The sequence below is a fragment of the Lissotriton vulgaris genome, chromosome 7, assembly GCF_964263255.1.
Source record: "Lissotriton vulgaris chromosome 7, aLisVul1.2, whole genome shotgun sequence".
NCBI lineage: Eukaryota > Metazoa > Chordata > Amphibia > Caudata > Salamandridae > Lissotriton > Lissotriton vulgaris.
Genome location: NC_141695.1, coordinates 1503096671 through 1503123469, shown reverse-complemented (window position 1 = coordinate 1503123469; position 26799 = coordinate 1503096671). Strand labels below are relative to the sequence as shown.

General features: G+C 46.2%; 1 protein-coding gene across 1 annotated transcript in view; it reads right to left on the bottom strand.

Annotated features, from left to right (window-relative positions):
- RBM39 (RNA binding motif protein 39) overlaps nt 1-26799 on the bottom strand; it is a 171133-nt gene that overhangs the window by 75184 nt on the left and 69150 nt on the right. The window contains exons 5-7 of the mRNA XM_086932346.1: nt 11210-11275; nt 11075-11128; nt 10480-10597 (exon numbers count right to left, since the gene is read on the bottom strand). Of these exons, the coding sequence (XP_086788472.1) occupies nt 10480-10597; nt 11075-11128; nt 11210-11275 (238 nt within the window). The remainder of the gene's footprint in view (nt 1-10479; nt 10598-11074; nt 11129-11209; nt 11276-26799) is intronic.

Sequence of the window (26799 nt, the reverse complement as noted above, 5' to 3'; positions counted from 1 at the left end):
TGCATTAAAAGCCGCTGTGTCTTCAGTAGGCAAAGTTTTGACACTATAAGACTGAGTGTCGGGCGTAGTGTGGGGATCATCAGGGTCAGTCCAGTGTTGACTCCCCTTGATCAGCTTCAGAATTGTAAATGAATCCCATAGGACTATAATCCTCTCCCACTTCCTCGTAGCTGCGTGCGGGAGAATCAGCACCATGTTGTGCATAGGACTGAACATGTTCAAAGAGAACAGGTGATGTTGCAGAGTCCTTTTTCTTTTTTAGGGGGATTTTATATGACTCCAAAGGATGTTCTGGTGCAATTTTCCTTTTGTGAATGGTGAGTCTGCCAGAATCAGAGTCGATGTAGAGCTTTGACTGATTGTCGTAAGAGGGTGCCTGGAACATCACCTCCTCCGGAATGGACTGAGATTTAGGAGGTCCCAATACCTTTTTGGAGGGTTCGGCGCTCCTTTGTGGCTCGTGCGTTTTGGGTCGAGCGGTCGGGGGGAGTCCGTATTTAATTGGTGGTGGAGGCACCGTAGACGAACCGACCGCCTTAGGGATCGATGCCGTCTACAATCCGATTGGCTTCGATGCATCACCAGCATGCTTGCGGCCTTGCGTCGACTCGAGCTGATGGTGCGCAGCAGGTACGGTCTTGGTCTTCGACGCGACATGCTCCTTCGGGTCGGGTTTGGTCTTCGACTCGAGGGCCTTACTGAATAGAGTCTTTGAGGATGCAAGCGTCGGTTCGACAGTCTTTTTAGCCTGGAGACATTTGGCAGGGTCGCCATGTTTGGACGTAGACGTCGTCAGGCTGACGTGCTTGACCGTCGAGACTGGCTTCGGCGCCCTTGGGGTCGGCGCCGCCTTGTGTCCCCGAAGGGTTGATGACGTTAGTAGACGTGACTGGAGCTGGGGAGTTCGAGGTCGTCGATCCAAGGACTGCTTTAACCAGTTTCGGTTTCGATTTTTGGAGATCGACCGATGGCTCCGTAGACATATTCTTAGCCGGGCCTTGACGCGGGGCTATAGAATGTAACTTAGGATCTCGGCTAAGGCCTTCCGGCGATGCCTCGACCTGAGCCTTAGAGAGTACAGTGTCAATATTAGGCCCCACGATTGTGGTTGGGCCTTGCTCATCGCTCGAGTCGTCATCGACGGCTCCGATGGCATCTGCGTCGTCTCCTACCTCGACGACGTCTTCTTCATGGACGTAGTCTTCATCGTCGTCCATACCGAAGGTAGGTAGAATCTCGCTCCGACTCGGGGTCTGACTGATGGTCAGGAACCTCTTCATCGACGCCTTCATCGTCATCGGCTTCGAAGATGTTCTCCGGGTCAGGCGTCGCTTTTTGCGCCGACTGTCGCGCGGCGCGTCAAACCCGAAGCGTCTTCTTCGACCGGAACTTTGAACAGGCCATACAGCTGGCCTCGTCGTGGTCCGGTGAAAAACATTTATTGCACACTGGGTGCACATAAATGTGAGGGTACTTAGAGTTGCAGACGGGGGGCATCTCTTGAACGGGCTCCATTCCATCGTCGTTGCAGTCGGGGCCTATAGTGTCGAAAAGGCAAACGGCCTTAGACGTCCTGTTCGAAGAACTGGATGAAGAATAGGCACCGAACGAGACAATACAGACGCCCCGAAGGCCTTTTGGGCTTGAAAAGAGTTTTATGTTGATTCCGAACTTGAGTCAAGAAAGTACATCCGAACCCAATGGCGGAAAAAAACAATCCGAGGATGGAGAGGACGCCCATGCGCACTGTAGTCCAGGGGAGGAGCCACCTATCTTGTGATACTTCGAAGGACAACATTGTGCAATCATCCGGACCCAACACTAGGCGGCGATCTATGCACAGATATGAATTCAGCAGCCCACACGCCTCGAACATAAGGTTATATTATTTTAAAGAAAAAAGCAATGCAATTTTGACTTCTTAGCCTGTGCAAAATGTTAGGCTGCATGTTTATTTATTTACATGTATATATGTATATTTGAATGTACTGCGTACACGTTTATTTGGCTGAACATACACACATATTTATTTTTGTACACGCTCCAGAGTCCCCGCACGTAGGTGGGACTATTCAGTGCTAATGACTATCCACTGGAAGAGAAAGAAGTAAAACGCTAGGGAAAAGCAGGAGAAAGCACCGACAACAAGCATTTTCAATGCAATAGGTCTCGCATTAGGAAAGTTTGAGCTATTGGTATTGTAAATGACACATTTTTTATTTAGGTTTTGTTTTTGAAAATAGCGAAATTAATAGCTTTGTCATTTACAATGCCAATAGTTATATAACTTTCGCAAATGAGACACCTATAGCATTTGTAATGCAATATGTGTTGTATTTACGTGACTTACATGTATTGATATTACAAATAACAATGGCTTTTAATTTCTTTAAATACTTAAATAAGTTATTGTAATTTATGTCAATAATTGAAACGTTTGTAAATAACTTTTGTGAAGATTATGTTCAGTGTATTTTATTGTGACGAAAATCCAAAAACAGAAGTGAAATATTAACATCTTTTTGTTACATTTGTAATAAAGATTGAAACATTGAGAGAACATATTTGAACCAGTTGTTGTTGAATGGTTGCACAAATTGATGCTGTGGTGGCGCTGAGTGATGTTGTGATGGCGAATGAGATGCTGTGGCGTTCAGTGATGCTCTGGTAGCGCATAGGGATGTTGTGGTGCCCTGAGTGATGCTGTGGTGCCCCTGAGTGATGCTGTGGTGCCCCTGAGTGATGCTGTGGTGCCCCCTGAGTGATGCTGTGGTACCCCTGAGTGATGCTGTGGTACCCCTGAGTGATGCTGTATGCTATATGTTTTGCTAGGCTTTATGTTTTGCTAGGCTTTATGTTTTGCTAGGCTTTATGTTTTAGGCTTTATGTTTTGCTAGGCTTTATGTTTTGCTAGGCTTTATGTTTTGCTAGGCTTTATGTTTTGCTAGGCTTTATGTTTTAGGCTAGGCTTTATGTTTTGCTAGGCTTTATGTTTTGCTAGGCTTTATGTTTTGCTAGGCTTTATGTTTTGCTAGGCTTTATGTTTTGCTAGGCTTTATGTTTTGCTAGGCTTTATGTTTTGCTAGGCTTTATGTTTTGCTAGGCTTTATGTTTTGCTAGGCCATGTTTTGCTAGGCCATGTTTTGCTAGGCCATGTTTTGCTAGGCCATGTTTTGCTAGGCCATGTTTTGCTAGGCCATGTTTTGCTATGCCATGTTTTGCTATGCCATGTTTTGCTATGCCATGTTTTGCTATGCCATGTTTTGCTATGCCATGTTTTGCTATGCCATGTTTTGCTATGCCATGTTTTGCTATGCCATGTTTTGCTATGCCATGTTTTGCTATGCCATGTTTTGCTATGCCATGTTTTGCTATGCCATGTTTTGTTATGCTATGTTTTGTTATGCTATGCTGGTGAGGGTGGGTGAGGGAGTGAGAGGGTGAGAGGGGGTTGTGAGGGTGACAGGGTTGAGAGGGTGACAGGGTGACAGGGTTGAGAGGGTGAGAGGGTGACAGGGTTGAGAGGGTGAGAGGGTGACAGGGTTGAGAGGGTGAGAGGGTGACAGGGTTGAGAGGGTGACAGGGTTGAGAGGGTGACAGGGTTGAGAGGGTGACAGGGTTGAGAGGGTGACAGGGTTGAGAGGGTGACAGGGTTGAGAGGGTGACAGGGTTGAGAGGGTGACAGGGTTGAGAGGGTGACAGGGTTGAGAGGGTGACAGGGTTGAGAGGGTGACAGGGTTGAGAGGGTGACAGGGTTGAGAGGGTGACAGGGTTGAGAGGGTGACAGGGTTGAGAGGGTGACAGGGTTGAGAGGGTGACAGGGTTGAGAGGGTGACAGGGTTGAGAGGGTGACAGGGTTGAGAGGGTGACAGGGTTGAGAGGGTGACAGGGTTGAGAGGGTGACAGGGTTGAGAGGGTGAGGGTGGCTGGGTGAGGGTGAGAGGGTTGTGAGGGTGTGTGAGGGTGTAGGTGGGTGAGTGAGGGTAAAAGGGTTGTGAGGGGGTGTGAGGGTGAGGGGGGATGAGGGGTGTGGGGATGAGGGGTGTGAGGAGGAGGTGTGTGGGGGGGTGAGCGGGTGTGAGCGTGAGGGGGTGTGAGCGTGAGGGGGTGTGAGCGTGAGGGTGGGTGAGGGGGTGTGAGTGTGAGACTCGCGTAAATGCGACACCTTTTACATATCTTTACTGGTGCAAAATGCATTGGTACCAGCATGATGCACAGAAGATGGATGGGGTTGGTTGTGATTGGTGTGCAGGGGAGTTAGAGGGGGCTTTGAGACAACATGTTCTTTCCACCAATTCGGTCCATTTAAAAAGCCACCTCTTTAAATAGCAGCAACCGAAATAAAAAATAAAATCTCCAAGTCGCACATGTATTATAGCTACAGTGTGACTTATGGCATTAGTAAAGCTGTTGCCAAGGGAGTCAGGCTACTAGCAGCCAACAAGCGCGTGTTTTTCACTTTATGACTAAGAACAGAAATTCGGGAGAAAAAGTAATCACGTTTACAACTTTAACAGGATAACGAAACATGCTGATTAAGACAAAGCATTTCCGAGTGCGGGACAGGGCTGCGGGCGGCAGGCGCCATTGTGTGCACATGTCATGTTGATTTAAAATTTAAACTAGTCCTTTCTTTTACATATTTCATAATACTATCATTTTTGTACAAGTGTGCTAAAATGTAAAAAAAAACACCAAACATTAGTGACACACAAACGGGCGCATAACTTAATTGCATAATATGGCCTTCCATGGCGAATAATTTTAGTGAACATTGCCACATACCTCGAGCCGTTGCAGGATTCTAGTTTGCACACCATGTTACAAAAGCATTGGGGATGACCATGTGGTCACCTACCATATTGTTTTCATGTGAAAAGCTAACGCTACCTGAAATTGAGAACAGACCGGTTATGAGGTAAGATGTAGCACCTGACCCAGCGTAGAACAGTAAAAGAACTCAACTGCACCTAAAGAACTCAATCGAAAAAACAAAAAACGAGGAGGCTTTCATTTTGTACGGTGTTATAACGTTAGATCTGGCATGGGGAAGCTTAACGAAAGCACGAAAATAGGATGCACAAATAGTTTCAATGCTTTTAAAAGACATGGGTGTGCGAGAGCCCGCATAAGAAAAAGTGCAAGCGTTCGAAAAAGGGCCACGCCTGGGCCAGGGGATTATTGCTCAGAAAGCATATCACTTTAATAGGCAGTATGGGCAGCCGCCAGGCAGAGAAGCAACAGGCCCAGCCCTTGCTCAGAGGGCATGAACATGCCTGTGGTCTGACAGACATTCAACAGTACAGATGGCAAGAATGGCTGCACAGAGAAGAAGGCCGCAAGATGACTACCTTGGAACTGGGAAGCAAGAGATATTGTGCAGCATCCGTGCGTGTTGTTTTTGCTGCTTGCTCTTTAAGTACGTGTCGCTAACTGAATCGTCTCCGGGCGCTGCCTTTTTTCACCTTGATAAGAAAGAACGAGAAGCTACGGAATATTGGAGAGCAAGCAAGGTGGAGGCAGTGACAAAGTGTGTCTGCGCGCTCATGAAAGAAAGAGGAACCAGTGACAAAGAAGGCGGGGCATGTTCGGTCAGAATTAGAGCGAGGAACCGGTGCTGGACAGAGGGCCAGAGAGATAAAGGCCCGAGCAGGGTGGACTAGGGGGAGGGGATGGATTCACAGTCAGTGCATGAGAAAGAAAGTGTGGGTGAGCCGGGATAGAGGGGAAATCACCGACTAGGGGAAAAACAGCAAGTGACAAATATAAGGGAAGTAAAGCGAGAATCAGAGAGAAGGGGAGGTGAGCAGTGCATGTGAGGGGAAGCAGGTCTAGAAAGAGGGGAAGACGAGAAAGGAGACAACCACCATGGGTTGGCAGTAACATAGGAACCATGGTAACGAAAGCAAGAATGGCAGGATATCACAGAAAGCTGCATTAAGGTCAAAGGACTCAATATTGAGCATAAAGAGAACGTAAGAGCAAAAGAAAAACAAGCTCTTGGCGTTGCTGTGGGGGGGTGGGGGAGAGCATTCCTTTAAAGTGTGAAGCAGGGGGCGGGGGAGCGGATCCCTTTGAAGCACTGCCTCGCGGCCGTGAAAGTGAAACAGCCCGAGGCCAAGCACTCGCTGGGGAAGCGTCGCGGTTCAGTACCTCACATGCATTGGGGACAATCCTCGCTGGTTTCAAGAGTATGTTTTGCCTACAATACTTTTGAAGAACAACGCATGCATTTTGGTTCTACGAGACCTAAAAACGGAGTGGAATAAGAGCAGTGCAGCAGCACAGGAAAGCTGGGCCTGGGGCCAATTAGGGTTGCCTGGACTCTGCACAGTGAAACTCGTTTTGGTACACTATATAGAAAGCCAGCTTACTACATCTTGCCCAATGTTACCCAACTGATTTGCAGGCTACATCCCAAGGAAAACCCACAACATTTCGAACTGCCAAACTGCAGACATCCAAAACATCGCTTCTTTCGTCATTTGAGACGTGCAACAAATATTGAGCAAATGTATTTAAATAAGGAAAATGTCTCCATATTTTTTATTATATCATGCTGAAACAACACCCTGGAAGGGGAGCGCGCCTCTTCGGAGGTAATCGACTGCGCTATGGACATAGCCACTACTGCCTTCCGAGCGCTAGCAGCCTCGGCTGTTTTACGACGCCAGGGTTGGGTGCGAGCCACGTGGTTTAGGCAGGAAGTACAGAACAAGATTCTGGATCTACCTTACGACGGAGAGATGTTGTTCGGTAAACACGTGGATGACGCCCTACAAGGCATAAAGAAAGATACTGATACGGCTAAGTCCTTGGGAACATTACAATACCGCAAAGTTCCTTTTAGGAGGGCAAGAGGAAGAGGTTTCTCATCCTACAGAGGCGGCAATCACTAACGTTACTCTTCCTACTCCCAACCTGGCCAGTCATACAAACCCCAATATTCACAGAGGGGTCAGTCGGGATCTTTCTCTCGCCAGCAGCTGAGAGGACGTCAAGGACAACAGAGGAGAGACAATACTAATAGACGATAGCGGCCATGTGGCTCTTTCTACTGTTCCTGTACCCTCGTTAACACCAGTGGGGGGCAGGATTGCCCATTGCCTACACAGCTGGAAGGTCATAACATAAGACCAGTGGGTCCTGAACATCATCAAAAGAGGACACACGGAGTTTAAAATATTCCTCCAACGCCATTACACCCAAACATCTAGGACTTCTTCGTCTCGAAGCCCACCAACTCTTCATAAAGGGGGCAATAGAGCCTGTACCTCATTCCCAGAAGGGGAAGGGGTTCTATTCCAAGTTCTTCCTGGTTCGGAAAACGAAGGAGAAGTGGCGTCCAATTTTAGATCTACGGAAGCTCAACACTTATCTCATCAAGTTGTCCTTCAGGGTGGTCACCCTCCAGGACATTCTCCGTCTTCTCAATCCAGGGGACTATATGGCAACCCTGGATTTAGAGGATGCATATTTCCATGTGCCCATTCATCCAGCTCACAGGCAATATCTTCGATTCACAGTAGGCAAGAGCCATTTCCAATTCAGAGTACTGCCTTTTGGTCTTCGGTCCGCACCAAGGATCTTTACAAAGGTACTGGCTCCTGTGGCAGCCTTTCTCAGGAAGCAGTCTTTCGAAGTCTTCCCGTATCTGGACGACTGGCTGGTAAAAGCTCCTTCATTCATTGAAGCATCCAGGGCAGTCACGAGCTGCAGTCAACTATTCGAGCAGCTGGGCCTTCGGCTCAACAAGGAGAAATCGATTTTGCACCCCTCCAAGACAGCGAGGTTTTTGGGTGCGATCCTAGACACGGATTGCTGCATGGCCTTCCCTTCGGAGGAGCGCCAAACCAAACTGATTCTCTCAGCTCGCCTCCTGCACACAAGAAAGTTTGTCAGTTCGCAAATGCAAATTGCTTCTCGGATCGATATCATCCTGCATACCATTGATACCACACTGCAAGATTTGAATGCGTCCACTGCAAGAACAACTGGACAAGCAATGGCGTCAGGTAACAGGCTCCTTCGACGACAAGATCGTGATCACACCAGGAATGCGAAAAGCAAGAAGCTGGTGGTTACTAAAGGAGAATCTTTCAGTAACTTTGCCATTTCAACTTCCACGATCTCCCATGGTGTTGACAACAGATGCTTCCATGGAAGGGTGGGGAGCGGTCCTCCAAGAACTTAAAGTCAGTGGTAATTGGAGCACAGTCCAGGGCAAGTTCCACATCAATCTACTGGAACTTATGGCCATCCGTCTAGCCTTACAGGCTTTCCTTCCAAGGATCCGCAACCATTCGGTGCTGGTTCGTACAGACAACACCACGGCCATGCACTACATAAACAAGCAGGGTGGGACGAGATCCTGCACTCTTTCAAAGGAAGCACAGCGACTGTGGAATTGGGTGATCCAACACAATATCACTCTTTCAGCGGAACATCTGGCAGGCATACTCAATGCCACAGCAGACGCTTTGAGTCGCCAAAAGACTATCAGCAACGAATGGGAATTGGGTCAGACCATTCTGGAGGAGCTGTTTTCACATTGGGGGACCCCAACCATCGATCTGTTTGTGACTGCTCAGAACGCCAAATGCCAGTGCTACGCAAGCAGGGATCACCATCAGGGATCCTTGGGGAATGCGCTTTTGATAGCCTGGTACGGCGCATTTGTTTACGCCTTTCCACCTATTCCGCTGATCCAGAGACTAATCCGCAAGCTCAAGGCGGAGCCGTGCAGAATGATTCTGATTGCACCAGCATGGCCCAGGCAGTTTTGGTACACAGAACTCCTCTCCCAAGATCAACTGATTCTCCTTCGGCCTGTTCCGTCACTGTTAACAATGGCTCAGGGTCAGGCTCTGCATCCAGACCTGAAGACCCTTCAATTGACAGTGTGGCTCCTGAGTTCAGAGAATTACAGGGTTTGAATCTTTCAGGAGAATGTAGAGACATTTTAGCCGAGGCCCGAGCGCCTAGTACTAATAAGACCTATAGGACAAAGTGGAAGAGGTTCTGCCTTTGGTGTCAGAGAAAGTCTACATCCATATGCTTCTGCACCGCACCAACTCTTGACATATATTCTGTCTCTTGCAAAATCTGGATTGGCTCACTCTTCAATAAAAGTACATCTGGCGGCTATTTCTAGATTTCGACGATCTTCATCAGTTCCTTCCCTTTGGTCTGCGAGGATCGTTAAACAGTTCCTGAAAGGTTTGTTCAGGGCTTTTCCTCCAGTCAGGCCTCCACCACCAGCCTGGCATCTGAATTTGGTCCTGTCACGTTTGATGAAGGCACCGTTTGAACCTATTCACAGGGCTGACATGAAGTTTGTGTCTTGGAAACTGGCTCTTCTCTTGGCCCTGACATTGGCTAGAAGAGTTAGTGAGCTCCAGGCTTTCACAATCGAGGAACCCTTTCTACAATTTAAGAGCGATGTTCTCATCCTGCGGTCAAATCCTAAATTTATTCCAAAGGTCCCCTCAAACTTCCATCTTAATGAGCCGGTGATCTTAAAGTCCTTTTTGCCGCGCCCCTCCACGCCAGCGGAAAGGGCGCTACATTCTTTGGACATTCATAGATGTCCCAAGTTCTACTTAGAGCGGACAAAACTGTTCAGGAAGTCTTCCCAGCTTTTTGTTTCATACAGTGCTCTTGGATTCTTCTGTTAAGGAGGATGCGGCAGTGGGTCAAGCGGTTTTGAGGAACCTTTTTCAATAAGTCGGTGAGCTTTCCTTTCTATCCCGCCTTCCTGTATTGCATATTTTGTATTACTTGTGGTTGTTCTGCTTTGTGATGCCAATTTGTATCTGTTTTTCTTATCAGGATTATGTATGACATTTACAGATATACAAATGACAAAATATGCTTTTTCTTTACTGCTACCTATTCTGATACTAAGCATGGGAATCTATGAAAGTTCCAATACTGGGGCAAGAAAACAAGTTACTTACCTGTAACTTTGGTTCCCCAGTATTGGTAACTTTCATAGATTCCCATGCGCCCACCCTCCTCCCCTGGGAAAGCTCAGCCTTATTGTACAATGATGTTGCTGTTCACAACGGCTACGAAAATCTGAGGCTCTCTCAGGAAGGTTCTGTGGGGTGAGGCTGCTCTGATTGGCAGTTGCAAGAATTTGGTCTCTTTTACAAAAAGGTGGATAAGCTACAAAATGAGATGAGGCCTAGGCCTATTTTTTTTCACTTTATGCTTACTACTATGGTAATTTTTATTTACAGAGGCTCCCATTCCGACGACTGGGAATGATACAAAGCATGGGAATCTATGAAAGTTACCAATACTGGGGCAAAGGTCACTTCCATAAATCTAGCCTTTGGACAACATGATGTGAAATGATGTTAATCCAATATTGATCAGTAAGAAGATGAAAGGAAAGGCTTTGGTTATTATTGTTGTCACAAAAAAACACCTGCCAAATTGGTTAATCCTCAAAAGTTAAAAAAAAAAACCTACCTTTCCCACTGTAGAAAAAAATTCTTCCAGGTCTCGTGGACGAATCCTAGCAGCAAGCTGCATACAGAAGACAGTCCTAGCATCCCGTTCTTCTGGAGTCAAATTATCAATTGGTTCTCTAGAACAAATAATGGCTAGTTAAGTTTCACAAAATAAAGGGGACCATTTCATTCACAAATCTTTACAGCAATTGACAAAGTGTATATGTATCTAATCCAAAAGAAGGTACAGTGATCTTCAAATTAGCGCAACAGGAATAAATCACTCAAATAATAGAGATGTAGACTTATCTTGACTGTGCAGATTAGAGTGCACTACCCTTGCAACCAAATGTGTTAACTAAGGAACAAAGAAGATGCACTCTTTCACTGAAATGTCACCAAGTTAAGCTTTACCAATCTACGGTAAATAGCAGGCAGGGAGTACAAAATTATAGTCTGACAAAAAAATGTACCACACTATTTTATTTCCTAACAATAGAAACACTTGGTGTGTTCCAGAATCAAAATTAAACTTATTGCCACGAAAACCTTTAAGAGGCATGCATTAAAAGAAAGACAGGGGTAAAGTATCCATTAAATAAACAAAAGCCTACCTTACAGGACTCTTTTCTTTCTTAAAAGGACTTTTGCTTCTAGACCGTCGCCTACTTTAAAGACAAAAAAAAAACGATGTTATGCTTATCAAAAAGAAAAACAATTCAAGTAAAAAAAAAATTGTACATAAAAACCTCAATTTGATGTGTGGCAATCCAATCTTCCCTCTGATCCCACTGTTAAACTTTGGAGGTCCAGTACTGCAATAGAAAAACAAAATAACTTTCCATTCCGATCTGTTTGCACCATGCAAGCATACAAAGTCAATGTTGCATGCTAAGCTCATAAAGCTGCTCAATTCTAAGAACTAATATTTGAATTGGAGGTTTGATTTCAAATCTCCTGGAACCACAGGGCATGAAAAGAATTTCAAAGCAATTAAAGTTTATCAATTATCAAAACGATATGCAGTTACCAAAACAATAGAAACAAGCATTTGCAATGCAATAGGTCTTGAATTTCGAGAATTTGAGCAATTGCCATTGTAAATGGCAATGTCTTATTTGTGTGTTTAGAAAACCAATAAGCAGGGCCTAAACACGAACTTTGTGCTTATAGTCCTTGCTTATGAACAGCAAGGCTGGCAGTAAAAGAGGCGCAGTTACTGCCAACCTTGATTCTCATAAGCAACGACTAGAAGTACAAAGTACAAATACAATTAGTCGCTTTGAAATGTGACAAAATAATTATTATATGAATTCCAGATTAGGTTGTACTCTATGTGGAGCTGATGAAGGGAAATGTATAGAAGGTCTAATATAAATGAGATGTAGGTGCATTACACCAAGCTGTGCCTAGACGTCCCTAGTGAGCAAGACACCAGTACTGCTTGTCTAGGTGCAGTAGCACAAGCTGTGCCTAGAGGTCCTTAATTTAATTGTGGGTTTCTGACGCGCTAGAATCGACTTCCGAAGGAGTATCTCTGCGCAATAGACCGCTGGGGAACCCGTCCTGGCTTTCCCTGTGAGATGGTCCCTACTGGGTATCTCCAAGGTGAAACCAGGCATCACCGGCGTATATGGGGGGCCGTTGTGGAGATGAGGCAAGCTAATGCCCAGAGTTGCCGAGTGTGATCCCTAGTTAGAGTAGGCACCAAGGTGAGAATTATCGAGTCCGCTGAACCTGGTCCACAACCCTGCCGCGTCGGGAATTGAACCCTGGTCTCAGGCCGTCCTCTGCTCCCGGGTCTGCCGCCTCTAACCAGTGAGCCACACCACTCCACTCCACTTAGTGAGCATCATAAACTTTGAAGATTTGGCAAATATATCCTACCCATAATGCACTGCATGCAAGACAGTACCACAAGTACATTTAGATAGCTATGTCCATGTATACAATTAGTAGCTTTGAAATGTGACAAAATCATTATATTAATTCCAGATTAGGTGGCACTCTACGTGGAGCTGATAAAGGGAAATATCTAGAAGGTCGAAAATAAATGTGAGATGTGCTAGCGAGTAAAGCAATCACTGCCAATCAAGTTTAAGACTAAGTGAGTGTCCTGTCTGAAGGCCTTTATGTAGTGCCTTGAGGCTGTAATTAAAACCTAGGGCGTAACGCCACATGTACAGGGGAGGTTCTCATGGGAGGGTACAAGAAGAGACGAACAAGTTACTTACCTTCGGTAGGAAAATGCTACTTACCATTATGCATCCGTTCTTGGCATGTAGTGGGATGGGTATGCTCAGACGTGAGTCTCATGCTCTCCACACCACTGGAGTCAAGCTATCCTGGCTGAAGACGGCTGATAGCCAGAAACCGGTCCTAGGATGCTTGATTCCGGTACAGGAAAGACATGGCTTGGCAGTTTGGGCTTGACTGTTCCCATGAGGCACAGGGTCAAGGCTGATTTGCATATGGCCATGTCTGAACTGGGGTGGTGTGGAGTGCAAAAAAACGATGGATTTAGGCCCAGATCTCTGTACTGGGGCGAATGTATGACCTTGTTCTGCATTCTGTCCATCAACTGTTTTGCATTTTGGGATCCCAATTCTTACCTTGGTACCCTGGTTTGGCTTGTGAGGTGTCTTTGGGGCCCCCCCCCCCTCCTGGATAGGTTTTTGGGGGGCTACCTGGTACACCTTACTTTCTCTTTAAGGGGTTCACTATCTTTCTTCTGGGGAGGCTTTGTGACCCCTTTCTTTTGGTCACCCACAGTGGACGTCCTAGTTACCCTTGTTTTGACCCAGTGGTCTGCCTTCTTTCCCAATTCTTGGGGAGAAAGTGGACCCAGGTCTACTAGATACTGATGCAATTTATCATCAAAGCAGTTACTTAAGATGTGTTCCTTCATAAACAGGTTGTAAATTCCATTAAAGTCATGCACATTGCTTACAGTTAACCAGCAATCCAGTGTCTTTACTGAGTAGTCTACAAAATCAATCCAAGATTGGTTCTGGGTTTTGTGAGCCCCCTGATTCTAATTCTGTACTCCTCAGTGGGGAGTCCAAATCCCTCAGAGTGTTCATGAGATCATAGGACCCTGCATCTGGCCCAAAGAGGGTAAGAAGCCCGTCTCTGCAGTAACCAGAGAAAAGTTCTCACAGGAGTGCCCCCCCAGAGAGGTTTCATTAATCTTCTGATATCACGAGCCCTCTCTTTCCTTTCTTTTTCCAGGGCCAGGAATCTGGACTCTAGATCTAATCTCTTGGCCAACTTTGCTAAGAAGTTGTCCTCTTCATTGGGGCTCTCCCCAATGCATTCTCTGGGGCCTAGTCCACCTGTGTGGTTCCCAGGCTCCCAGAAGCTGACTCTTGGAGTTAAGGGTACGGGTACCCTTACTTCCCTAGAGATGGTGGGGGGATTACTAACATCCTTCACCTCTTGTTCCTCTGACTGGGTTTCACCCTGTTCAGAGGGGTGGCCTTTTGCATACTCAGCCAGGAGCTCCTGGACAGGGACCCATTGGTCCCTGCCCTTGCCCTACCTGTAACACCACTAAATTTAGTATTTAAGGGTTCCCTGATCCTTCCTTCCTCAGATACAGATACTGAAAGAACAAGAAACAAGAAGACCTGCCGTGCAGCTTCTAAAAAGAGGAATACACCAACTGATTTCGCCCCAGCCCTTCCCGGCCTGTCTACCCTCAAACCTGCTCCTGCTAAACCCCGGCGTCTCCAGTGGTTAGTAACCTCAAAAACCCTGGAGGACCTGACTGCCTTGTGACTCTGACTACCTGGGTCTCCCACGAGCAGTGGTACTACTCAAAGCAAGTAACAAGCCCTGGCATCAGGACGGAACCGCGAACCGTGCACACTCTGCACCCGCCAAGCCTGGCCTGTGCTGGAGTAACCCGAGACCCTGAGGACATCCCCCGGCGATTCAGACTCTGAATCCAGTGCCCAAGGACCCTCCTTGACGACCCATCCGACGCCTGCAGCCTCAGGACAAAGGACCCCTCCGACCACGACCAGCAGGGGGTAAGATTGCCAGACCTTAAAAGACACCCCTGCACCCGGCGCCCCACAGCCCCCTGTGCCCAACTCCTGGGTGCCTACCTATCCTCCAAGATCCCAATTTACCCCTCAAAGTGTTGGTCGCTTCTGAAGATCCACTGCCCCCGAGCCTGCAGCCTTTGTGCCCTTTTCAAGTTCCTCATTGAATAACATTGAGCGCCCGACGGCTCAAAAGCACCCTGCACCCAGCCGCCAGAGAGCCCCTGGCAGTGCAACCTGTACCCTATTCTGCTTCCCCATTTGCCCTGAGCAAGTGAGCAAGTGACCAGGAGCCCAGCTCCCACAGCCGCGTGGCCTGCTAGCCAGCAGCCACCAACTGAAGGCCCCCTGCCTCTCATTGGATAACATTGGGCCTAACTACCTCTGCACCCGGCTGCCCCTGTGCCGCTGAGGGTGCACCAACTGTACCTACCTGACCCTGGGGGACACCTGAGTCTTTGCCCAGAACCTTAACTTCACCAGTCGAGTACTCACCTGAAAACAGATAACTCATTTTCCTTCCATTGGATAACATTGACTGGTTTGACTAAAAAAATCTTCAAAGTGTGAAGTTTTGAAACATTAAAATATTCATCTAGCAGCAGTAATGCGAACCATTTCCCAAACCACGACTGTTTCCCTGATACCCGACCCACGTCGCTGTCTGTTAAACATTTGGGAAGCAGCGGACTTAACCCATCGTCAACAGGACTGGGCCATGCTGGGAATGATGGTGGCGAAACGCAATATTGCCAGACTGTGGGGTTCTAATGTACTGCACACATTGAGAGACTGGTGTAGAGACATGGATGAAGCAATGGTGGCCGAGAAGGCAGTATTTGTCCATCGGGGATGCCCTGAAAAATGGGGACAAATCTGGGGGGCATGGAACAAATTCAAGGGGGGCATATGTGAGCCGCCACGGGTAGACTCGGATGAGTGCCTTTCAGATTAAGGGTTGGACCTGAAATCTATATGTCAGTGGTTGTATCTCCTGTTGTGTTAAAACCCGCCCTACTGCTTGACGGGTGCTATAATGTTAAGGAGGGGTCGTTGTTGCACCGCCAATGCTAACAATACTGCAAATATAACATATGTTTTGTCGCCTTCGAAGATTGGCGTATTTAATGTGATTTTAATTTAATGAAAAGTTGTGTTACACAGTAAACACAAAAATCATAGACCTAAGTCATATCGTATACTTGGAATGTTTGAATTATGTACAACATGTTTCCATTTGCCGCCGAGCCCCAGGGTTATTGGCTTCACAGCTGTGTTAACCTGATAACGATATTTCGACTGTGTTGCTATTGCGGCCGGCCCGAGAGGTTGTAGGCCTTGAGCTGTGTTATTAAATTAATTAATGTTTGAGCTTGTAAAGCGCACTGCTACCTGTAGGTTTCCTGGCGCTGTATAACGCTGGGGAACCCATTCTGGCTTTCCCTGTGGGATGGTCCCTGCTGGGAGTCCCCAAGGTGGAGCCAGGCATCCCCGGCGTTGATGGGGCCATTGTGGCGATTAGGCAAGCTAATGCCCAGAGTTGCTGAGTGGGACCCCTGATTACAGTAGGCACCGAAGCGAGAATTATCGAGTCCACTGACCCAAGTCCACGACCCTGTCGCCGCATCGGGAATTGAACCCTGGTCCCGGCCGACTTCTGCTCCCAGGTCTGCCACCTCTAACCAGTGAGCCACACCACTCCATTATAATGGGAATGTAAAATCAGCCGAATAACGAATTCCGAATTACTCACCTGTGATCAGGAGAGAAGCCAGTGGTGTATCTTTTAGCTCAGTACTGAACAGCAAAAGTAATTGTAACTGCACTTACCAGTAACCTGAATTTTCTTCCATAGGAAACCATTGACTGTTTTTCTGTGACATTTCTTCTAAGTGTGAAGTTTTGAAATGTTGAAATATTCATCTAAAATCAGCCCAATAACGAATTACGACGTACTCACCTGTGATCAGGAGAGAAGCCAGTGCTGTATCTTTTAGCCCAGTACTGAACCCGTAAATTAACACAACCGTGTATACTAGTAATCTAAATTTCGTCTATAGGAAACCATTGACTTTTTTCTGTGAAATTTCTTCACAGTGTCTATTTTTGCAAACTACAAATATTCCTTAAAAATCGTACCAATTACTAAAACGTAATTACTTACCTGTCTTAGGTAGAGACCCCAGTACTGTACCTAGGAGTCCAGTCCTGGATTACAAAAGTAACAAGAGCCTACTTTGCCTGCGACTTGAATTTCCTTCCATAGATTAACATTGCTAGTTTTTCACTTAAAAGTTTGTCAACTTTTAAAATACCTTTATATTCTTTAAAAATCACTGCAATACCCAAAACGTTTTTACTAAACTGTTGTCAGCTTAGACCCCAGGACTGCATCTAGGATCCAGTCCTGGAGTTACAAAAGTAATCTATAAAGTAATCAACTGCATTTATGTAGAAAAAAACATTGAGCTCAATGTTAAATTGTGTTTAGAATTGTGTTGCAATTGCAACTACTGTACCTATTGTGTTTACGAAGTGTATTGCCTTTCTGCAAAGCACTCATCTGAGACCTCTCCTATTGAGAAAAGTATATTTTGATGCCTGTTGGTTTTAAAAATAAAACTAATATATCTTTGGATATAAGAACAATTGGTCTGGAGTTCAGTCTTTGAGTGTGTGAAACCTTTTGCTGACTGAGTGTGTACAACAAATGCTTTACACTGTCCTCTGGTACTGCCTTACAAGCTACCACTTTAGAGAGTAAGGTCATACCTGGCTTTAACCTCTGGGGATTGTGGGCTCTATACACACTGTACCTTACTATGGGGCCAGTATATATAGAGCCACTTTCTCACACTGACTCCACAGGCCTTGCATTGTGTGATGTTTAAGATGAGCTCCCCAACCAGTGAGGGACGAGTCCACTGTTAACATGGTCTGTAGAACAAAGTCTACGAAGGGCAGTCATTTTCATAAATTTTGTGGGTTCCACCACTGCGGAGAGCGATGAGTACGGCCGATTACCAACACTAGATCTGGTAAAAGATCCTGTGATGGGTTCCACCAACTTGCTAAATATTCCTGGAGGGGACGCATGTGAAGCCTGGCATGGGGATCAAGGATGATGCAAGAAGCCATCATTCCCAGCAGTTGCATATACACGTGACCTGGCAGCGAGTGAGTGGCCAGAAACTGGAGAACTAGAGCCTGAATGTTGCGAATTCTGGCTGCACTGGGGAAGGCTAGAGTCCTTTGAGTATCTAAACTGGCTCATAGAAAGTTTTGAGCATTGGAAGGTTGAAGATGTGATTTCAGCACATTGACTGTAAATCCCAGTCGGTGCATTAACTGCAGTGTCCTGCAAGTGCGTTGGAGACACTTTGGATACGTACTGGCTTTGATGAGCCAGTCGTCCAAGTAGGGGAAAACATGAATGTGTCGTCTTCTTAGGTGAGCAGCGACCACTGCAAGACACTTTGTAAAGACTCTGGGAGCTGTGGTAACTCCGAATGGGAGTACCTTAAACTGGTAATGATGGGCCACTACCATAAATCTTGAGAAATTTGCGATGAGCAGGATGTATTGGAAAATGGAAGTATGCGTCCTTTAAGTCTAGAGTAGACAAAGTCGTCCTGTAGCAGAAGTGGGAGCACTTGTTGGAAGTGTTACCATGTGTCTCAGTCCGTCTGTATAGCTTCATTCGATTTTGGTTCAAAAATCATAAAAGCGTACAATTTAAATCAGTTATACATAAAAACATACATACAATAACACATATCTACAAGTTAAAAATTGTTGCCCAACCTGTGGGGATAATATCTTAATTATAACGTACTTTTCACAGGTTAAGATTTAATCAGACAGTAATTAATAGGGGTTCCAATACTTAGGACTATAAAACAATGATTCCTGTCGGGTATAAGTGGGAAAACTACGGCCGCTCAATAAATAGAGTCCTCTGCCCATTAACATGTTGCACCCTACCTTTAAACTGGGTGAGGGGATGCATGGCATTCTAGGGTAAAAATCATGCAAATCCCAGATGGAGATTGGGCCGTCTCCCACTTGGGGTGCACAGGTACGGGACAATGTGTTTCTGCCTAAATCTAACGAGTACTAGATCACCAGCGATATCTTTTTGGAGGGAGCCCAGCCAACCCACCCCTCTAACACTCATTATTGTACCCTCGAGGTTAGGTGGCAGGGGTCTGTTTTTTGTCAGCCAAAATTTAACCTTGTTCAGCAGGTCACGCTGTCTCTCGGTTTTCCCAGGTGAAAGTACTGGTACTCCAGCGAGGACACACACAAAAGGAGCTGCCTCCGGTGGGAGTTGGATAGGAGTAACTTTATTATACTGTGCTCTAGGAGCAGCAAGCTGCAGCAAAACAGGTGTAAGAGAGGTTTTGCGAGCTATTGGGGCTGGTGCGTTAGAGACTATTGGTTGGGTTGAAACCCTTTTGTCTTGCGTGATTGGCTTAGGGTCATTGGGAGTAGAAGGTGGATGGGAACAATTAGGTGTTGCAAAACTTTTATTGGTTATCAGGTTAGACTTGATGGTTTCCTCCATTCCCGTCAGCCTGTCCCCTAGTGTGTTTATTTTTTCTATCAGTGGTGATATAATAGAGCTGACCAGTTGTTCAATAAGGGATAATAAATCCAGCTGTATAGGAGATGCTAGAGCGACTAATTTCTCGACTGCCTCAGGGGTCGTGGAAGAAATGCTGACTGGAACTGTGGGGCTTAAGCACAATTTTTGGAGTTTTGATTGGTTCCCAATGTTATTAACCCCATTACGTTTCCTTTTAGCAGATGAGAACTGGGGAAATGCAATCCTTTGGGAGTTTTCAGCGTTGGCTTCTTTGGATGATGGGAGGGGTTGGCAGGGACTGTCGGTATCGGGTGATGCACAGAAGCTTTCGGCGGGAAGCGGTGATTCTACTAAAACATATGTAGTTTTGCACAGGGTGTTAAACTCATCTAACCACGAGAAAGCTTGGTCTGAGTCTACTGTTTGTGAGGGCAATCGCTTAGTCCATCTATTATGTGTGGGCTGGGGAGATATGCCTTTATCGACTTCTGTAGCAATGGGCAATGTTGTGCTGTTTATATTATCCCCCTTGGGAGTCATAGTGTGATTTGGGTGTAACAAAATAGTTAGACAAATCAGAAAGATCGGAACAAAAAATGTCCTTGGAGAAAGGCAAAGTCAGTAGGTGGCAAGCCAAAAGGAAGCAAGTGTCCGTTACCTCCTCTTAACAAAGAGTCAAGGGGGATAGCCCCGTCCCGTCCTCCTCGGGTCTCTGAGGGCCACAAATGGAGCGTTGATTTTATCCTCCGCGGTATCCAGGGGGTGGGGCTGCCGGTCCGCTACCCGCAGCCTCCTGGGACATGTAGTCTTGCTGCGTCCCCCGCTCTCCCCAAACAGCAACTGGTGGCAGGGTCGATGCGTCTTCCCCTGACCAGGAATGTGCAAGAGCTGACTGACACACACCGGGACAGACGAACGAGAGTCAAAACAGATGTTCAGAGCAACGGGGTGAGTTTCGACAGGAGAAAACAACCGCCCTCACTTTGCACAAGCCCAGCCGCTTCACTAGTACCACTGCTATGCCCAGGGTTTCTGTGCGGTAGTATATTTAAGGCACATAGGACTCACCAAGCATTACTTGTAGTAGAACGAAAAATCCTTTGAAGCGGAGAGCGGGTCCACAAATCCTATAAATCTGAACTCTGGAATCTGCAGGCCATGGGTCCGTAAGCTCCGTAAGGTCCGCTGGAATCAGAACATGAATAACACCCTTTTTGAGCAGAGAGGGCGGAAAGTAAGTACGCAGTTCCAAAAATCTGCTGGTTCCAAGAATCTGCCGGTCTGCAGGTATCCGGGTTATGAAAAGGGCACGAAAAATGCGACGTTTCTCCTGCCCTTGCTGGCTGACCGAGATAAAGTTGTTTTGGCTGCTCTGACCAGGCCAGGACGAGCTGCATAGCCGCTTTTCTCTGACGCCCAGCTGCCGAAAAATGCTCAGTTTGCACAGCGAAGGCAGGAGCAAGCAGAACGCCAGCTACCTGCCGCCATCATCCTCGAGGAGGGGAGGAGCCGGGAACTGCAATCAGTTTCAGTTACCATGTGAAAATGGTATGATTGTATGTAAAGATTCAATTCTCTGAGATCCAAGATAGGTCTTAGAGAACCTTCCTTTTTGGGCATTAGAAAGTAGGAGGGTACGCCCGACCCGTGGTATTGTAGTGGTTCGGCTCTATAGCTCCTTTCAACAGGAGAGACTGAACCTCTTGGTTGAGGTGTAAAAGGTTTTGTGACAGTTTGTGTATATGTGGAGGAATGTTTGGAGGATTGTTGGTAAACTCCAGACAATAACCAGAATGGATAATTTCTAGTACCCATTTGTCTGTAGTTATTGACTTCAGGACGGGTAGGAATTGTGAAACATGCCCCAAGACATGTGTTAAATGGTCGGTTTTGGTCTTATGCTCATTGGGTAGAAATTGGAGCAACTGCCCCATTTCATCACAATGCGCCCTATCGAACCTAACTAGAAGTGCTTGTGTATTGGAAATGCGCCAACTTTGCAGCTTGGGAGGCTATTTTTTTTCCAGAGGCGTCTATCCATTCAGAATCTTTGTCGGGGGGGGTGCATCCCCTGACGTTTGGGAATTAGTCCTCTTAAGTGCATTGGACACAACTAGAGAATTTAGTGGTAACTGTCCCCTGATGGAAGCTGGGTCTGATGGTGCAGATTTAGGTTTCTAGTCTACCCTAGGGTTGAGGATACATCCGCGCACAGGATTAAAAATGCCATGTACATGTCTGAGCATACCCTTGAGCATGTGTGTACCAGGTTTTTTGTGAACTGCTAAGAGTTTCGAAAAGGAAATCTTCTAGGGATTTCTTATGTAAATGGACCCCATGGTAATTAGCAGCTCGGTTTAACAATTCTATGTATCCTACACGGTCGTCTTGTGGAGAGGGCTTAGTAGGGCACAGATCAGGATCGTGTCCTGTGGGAGATTTAGTGTTATAATCTCCACAGGGCTCTGTAGGTGGTGGATCATTGTCCCCAGCTCCATCCCCATCAACCTGATTATCTGGTATATATGGTGGTGGTGGGTCAGCAGGTGAAATTATTAATGGTTGAGACTCAGGAGAAAGAGGAGAAGGAGAAGAAGGAGAAGGGTTAGTGCCCACATTCTTCCTTTTTAAAGGGACGTGGTAAACTTCCCCCCGTCTCTGGTTTACATTTTAGTGTCACTTTTGTGGTAATAGGTCGAGTTATTGGACGAATGCAGAGTTCTTTGTTTCGGATCCGGTTTCGAGGGTGGAACATCAAAATGGAGCTCCTTCGCTGGAGTTTTCGCATCCTTCTGTTTCGGCGCCGGTGTTTTGGATGCCAAGGTGTTCGTCAAAGGAGGTTGGGCTGAGCCTGACTTTGATCCCGAAGATTTTGGCTCTGTGCCAGATTTTGAGTGACTCCGCTTGGAGCCGGAAGGCTTTGGGATGTGTTATGGTGCTGAGCCGGCGCGTTAGAAACAGGTTCTCGGTGCAGACCATGGCCCTCACTCGGAGATTGGACCGGAGCCTTCTTCTGAGTCTTAAGTGGACTTTTAGGCAAGGGAGGATCAGTACTCACGGTACGCTGCCCATGCGGGATGTCTTAGTCAACATCGGAGCCTGATTACGAGACGGGATCCGGTTTGTCGTCTGCTCCCATGGCTTCTCCGGTTTCCTGTTCCGAAGAGCTCTGGAATGGATCTTGTGTGTTGGCTTTGCATGTCGCGACGTCGAGCCAGACTATCGCGAAGCATCTTCTTTGTTCGGAAAGCCTTACATGCGTCGCAGTCCTTGTCTTTGTGCTCTGGTGACAAGCACAAGTTGTACACTTCGTGATAGTAGGTGTGGGGGAACTACATGTGGCACAGAGGGCAGAATTTAAATGGAGTCCGTTCCATCTACTGCGAGGCGGACCGACACAGGTCGGTCCGACTGCCTTCCACGAGCTACCAGATCGAAAAAGGGATTTCGAGTAAATACGATACGCGGAGAATGAAGATACAAGATCGAAAACATTACAGTCAAGGGTGAGTGTATTGCGCACCGAGGGGAACCCGAGAAACTGTGTTGAACCAGAGCGCAGCAATTCATATCCGAACCACGCGGCGGGAAAAAACAATCTAACAATGGAGTCGATGCCCATGCGCACTCTCATCGATAGGAGGAGTCACCTAACTCGTGACTGGAAAGACTTCTTCGAAGAAAAACAACTTGCAAACATCAGGACCGAACACTAGATAGCAGGAGTTTGCAAAACATGTGATCTACAGCTCACATTCGTCTGACAAAAACATTTAGCTACACTACTGTAAAATTTTAGGTACCATCTCTTTGAAGCTTCGTTTAGCAAAATGTTTTATGCAAGCTAGTATTTCCCAAATATATTCGTAATGGAAAATCAGTGTAACCAGTTTCAACAAAATTATACAAAACATGAAAATAAGCATTCCCAAAGCCAATATGTATGACATTGATGGTCAATGTCAATGCAGGTCTAGTTTTGACATGGGTTTTGTAAAACTATATTTTGTGGGAGCTGCCAGGCACTCGTCATAACTAGCATTATGTAGGAAAGTACTCTTTTTTGGTATGGTTAACTCCCAGCCCCCACACTTTTAGCCTGACTCTGAATGCAACTGACTGAAGGTCCACTGAGCTACTGCTGATAAGGTTCCCAGTGTTTGTTCTTTGCCAAAACTGTACCTTAGATTTCACCATAGGCACACCTCTCGCCCACAGACAAGTAAAAGGTACCAGTAGTACCAGGGTCCTTGTGACCAGCAAGTGTCTCCAAGAGTTCCAGCATGTATTAAGCCACCCTAAGAGACCCCTCACCAAACAGGCACACTGCAGCCTGCATGTCTTGGTGCAGCTAAACGTGAAGAGTCTACTTTGCACACATTGTTGTGTGCCAGGCCTACCAGAACTGCAAGAGAAATAGATAAGTTCCCCCCCTACAGCAGGCCTCATAGCCCTAACTTAGGCAGGGTGCACTACCTCTTGTGAGGGCATAACTGCATGAACAGATATGCCCCTATGGTGTCGAAGTCCATTCTTAGACTTAAGCGCATAGTAAAGAAGTACGGAATACATGTGCTGGGAGCTAGTCAATACCAGTTCCACAGCTCCAAGATAGCTTCACTGAATGCAAAGATGCTTGGTACCAAACATCTCAGATTAAGGAGCCCCAACTGATGCCAGTGTTGGATTCATTAATAAATTCACTCAGAGGGTATCTCAGAAGTGCCCCCTGAAAACCTACCAAACTTCATCGTGTATGGCTGACTGGTCTGCACCAACATGCTACTTCCAGACATTTTTCTCACCCCTGAGGTGGGAACCAAGTGCTCTTGTGGGTCCGAAACAAAACCGGCTCTGGTTGGAGGTGCTTCACACCTACCCCCATGCAGGAAAAGCTTTCAAGGGCGATGAGCCTCAAAGGCTTCCCTGCCCTTTGAAATGCTTACCAGGGACTCTCCAGCTAGTGGAAATGCCCGCCCCTCCCCCAGATTAAGCCCCACTTTTGACAGGAAGGTCGGCAGGAAAAATTACTAAGCAAGAGAGGCAGGTCCCTTCTCAGCAAGGACCACCCCGAAGGTTTCTTGAAGGGACCCCCTCCTTTGAAAATACTAAACTTGTTTGTGAGGATTTCAGTTAATAGGATTAGGGGTATGCCCCTCCCCAAAGGGAGTGGACATACAAAGGGTGTAGTAACCCTTAAGCTAAGCAGCCAATTGGCTACTACCTGCCAGCACCTTTAACACTTCTAAATTAAGCATTTAGGGGCACCCCTAAACCTTGAATCTTAGATTCCTGGCGATCTAAAGAAAAAGGACCGAAGAGACACCAATAGTTTCGATGCCCGATGACAACTGACTAGGCCCTAGTTCGACTGGCCTGTCTGCAGCCCTTGAAGAAACCTGTGCCAAAAAGCGACTCGTCCTGCAGGCCAAGTGACCCCCAAACCCTGGAAGGGCTGCTTGCCTTCCCCAAAGGCCCAGAACCCCGGTGGACAGCTGTCCTGTCCACAAAGAAGCAACGCCTCTGGCCCAAATAAAAACGGCCCACCGGTCTCTAGAAGGTTCCTCTGCAGTTGTGAGCTCGAGTCTACTCCAGAGTGACCACTCCTGACTTCAGTAGGCGTCGGGTGCAGTGTTGGTTCCAAGCGTCTGGTTTCTTTGTCCTCAGCAGGCTCAGTCTCTCTCTTGGGAGTTTCTTTTGAACAGAGCTGCTGTTCACAGGGGAGACTTGCACTACTCAAGTAATAACCCAATTTCTTACATCTATGGAAACAGGTTTTTTCCCAATTGTAAAGTGGGAATATAAAATGTGGTTTATAAGGCAATGCCGCTATTTGTTTCTAAACCAGTCTGTTATTTTAATGGGCATTTGAAGTATAAATCTTCACCTAAATATGGCCAGAACATTGTAACAAATGTGATTTTGCTTTCCACTGTGTGCAAATCCCTTTTAAGAGGCTATGCCAGACTATCAACAAGACAGTGATCAAATGAACATTTGTTCCGGTATTGCGTTCCTTCAACTTCTAAATAAAGTTATCATCCAAACTGCTGCCAGTGATCTCTGCTGTTTATATTAACTTCACTCAACTTAGTAATGCTTCACAAATGGTATATTAACAAACTGACCAACACAAAATGATGGATTTTGTTTTATTTTGACACTTTACAATTTAGGTCATTGTACGTAGTGGACTCACAGAAATTAAAGTTAATTCTACCCATATCATTGCTCAAGTTGCGATACTTCCTGTAGATATACCATATTTTTAATATCCTTTCTTTCCACATTACTGAAGGTGAGCCTCTGCATTTCAATTTATGGCATCTCATAAACGATATCCGGTAATATACAAAAAAAACATGGGTATTGGGTAGGTTTAATGTTATACATTACTCAATACGAGTACACGGTACACTAATTACCTTCAAGTTTACTCATTTTGCTTATTCCCATAGGAGGCTACCACACAGATGTCCTGCATTAGTTTAATTTCCTTTTATCACATGCTCATGTGACAGTAGCTTGTTTGTAGACACAACCGGGGTTAATAATTGTCATACATGTGCGCCACCACAACTAATACACCATGAACTTTTTTACTCCTCCCTACATACCGTTGCTATGCTCTATTCCCGGCTAATAACTACTCACTTCCAGTTGCCTTACCAGTTGAGCGTTTTCGCTCTAGTTTTCTGCCCCCCTATCTTGCTTTCAACGCTTCCGCCTTCGTTGTCCACTCCCAGTACCCTGGATAGGACAACGTGAATCCGAGACGCCGGATTCTGGAGCGCAGCTAAGCCCACAAGGAGCCCTCTTACCTACTTCCCCATACCATCAGTATGCAGACTGTATCTCTAGACCATTTTCTCACTCATTTCCTTCCCCACAGATCTCCTCTTATACGGACGTACCCATCCTTTCACTCGTGTCCCTTTAACTTGGGGACGCCAGGAAGGATTACCTTCAACTTTCCCGATATTTCCTTTTGATCAACCCGGGTCGGAATTATCACCGGTATTGCGGTGAGTGCACGCACTATTTGTTAATTTCTGCTCAATTTTATACGTGACTCCACCTATGCCTTTTTGACTTTATACCTAAACAGACTTATTTTGTACCTTCTCCCTTAGATTTCCATGACTTTTTGCCAAATATACAGGTAGACCCAATATTGTTAATTTGCTTGCGAACCTTTTGCATGCCCACTACGAGGTTTCATGCTACACCAATGGGCTGCTGGTTCGTCTAAAATGATTATTACCGCCACTGCAGGACTTTTTACTTTTCTTTCAACTCTAGCTTTCCATTTCTCCTGTTTTCTTACCAGCTATCTCTTGATATTCATTGAACATGCAGTTATTCGAACTGGCTTGGTTATGTGCCGTAAGTCACAATTTTATTTCTAAATGCATTTCAACACTGAATTTACTTGGGGGTTGCGTATATGAAAGCGTGTTTCTTATCTGCTTTTACTTATAGGAACTCTAGATTTACATTATTACTGCTTTGGGCAATAATTTTCCCTGCTTTTGGTGCTATTCCTGCGGCATCTCGCCTGCCAATTATTCAAATTATAACCGCCTCCTTGTTGCAATGTCACCTCTAGTGCTATATTTTACAATTTGATGGATTCTTTAAGCATACCGCTTTTAATTAGTTTCCTGTGTAAAAAAACGTCGCAATGTCTACCATTTCGTAC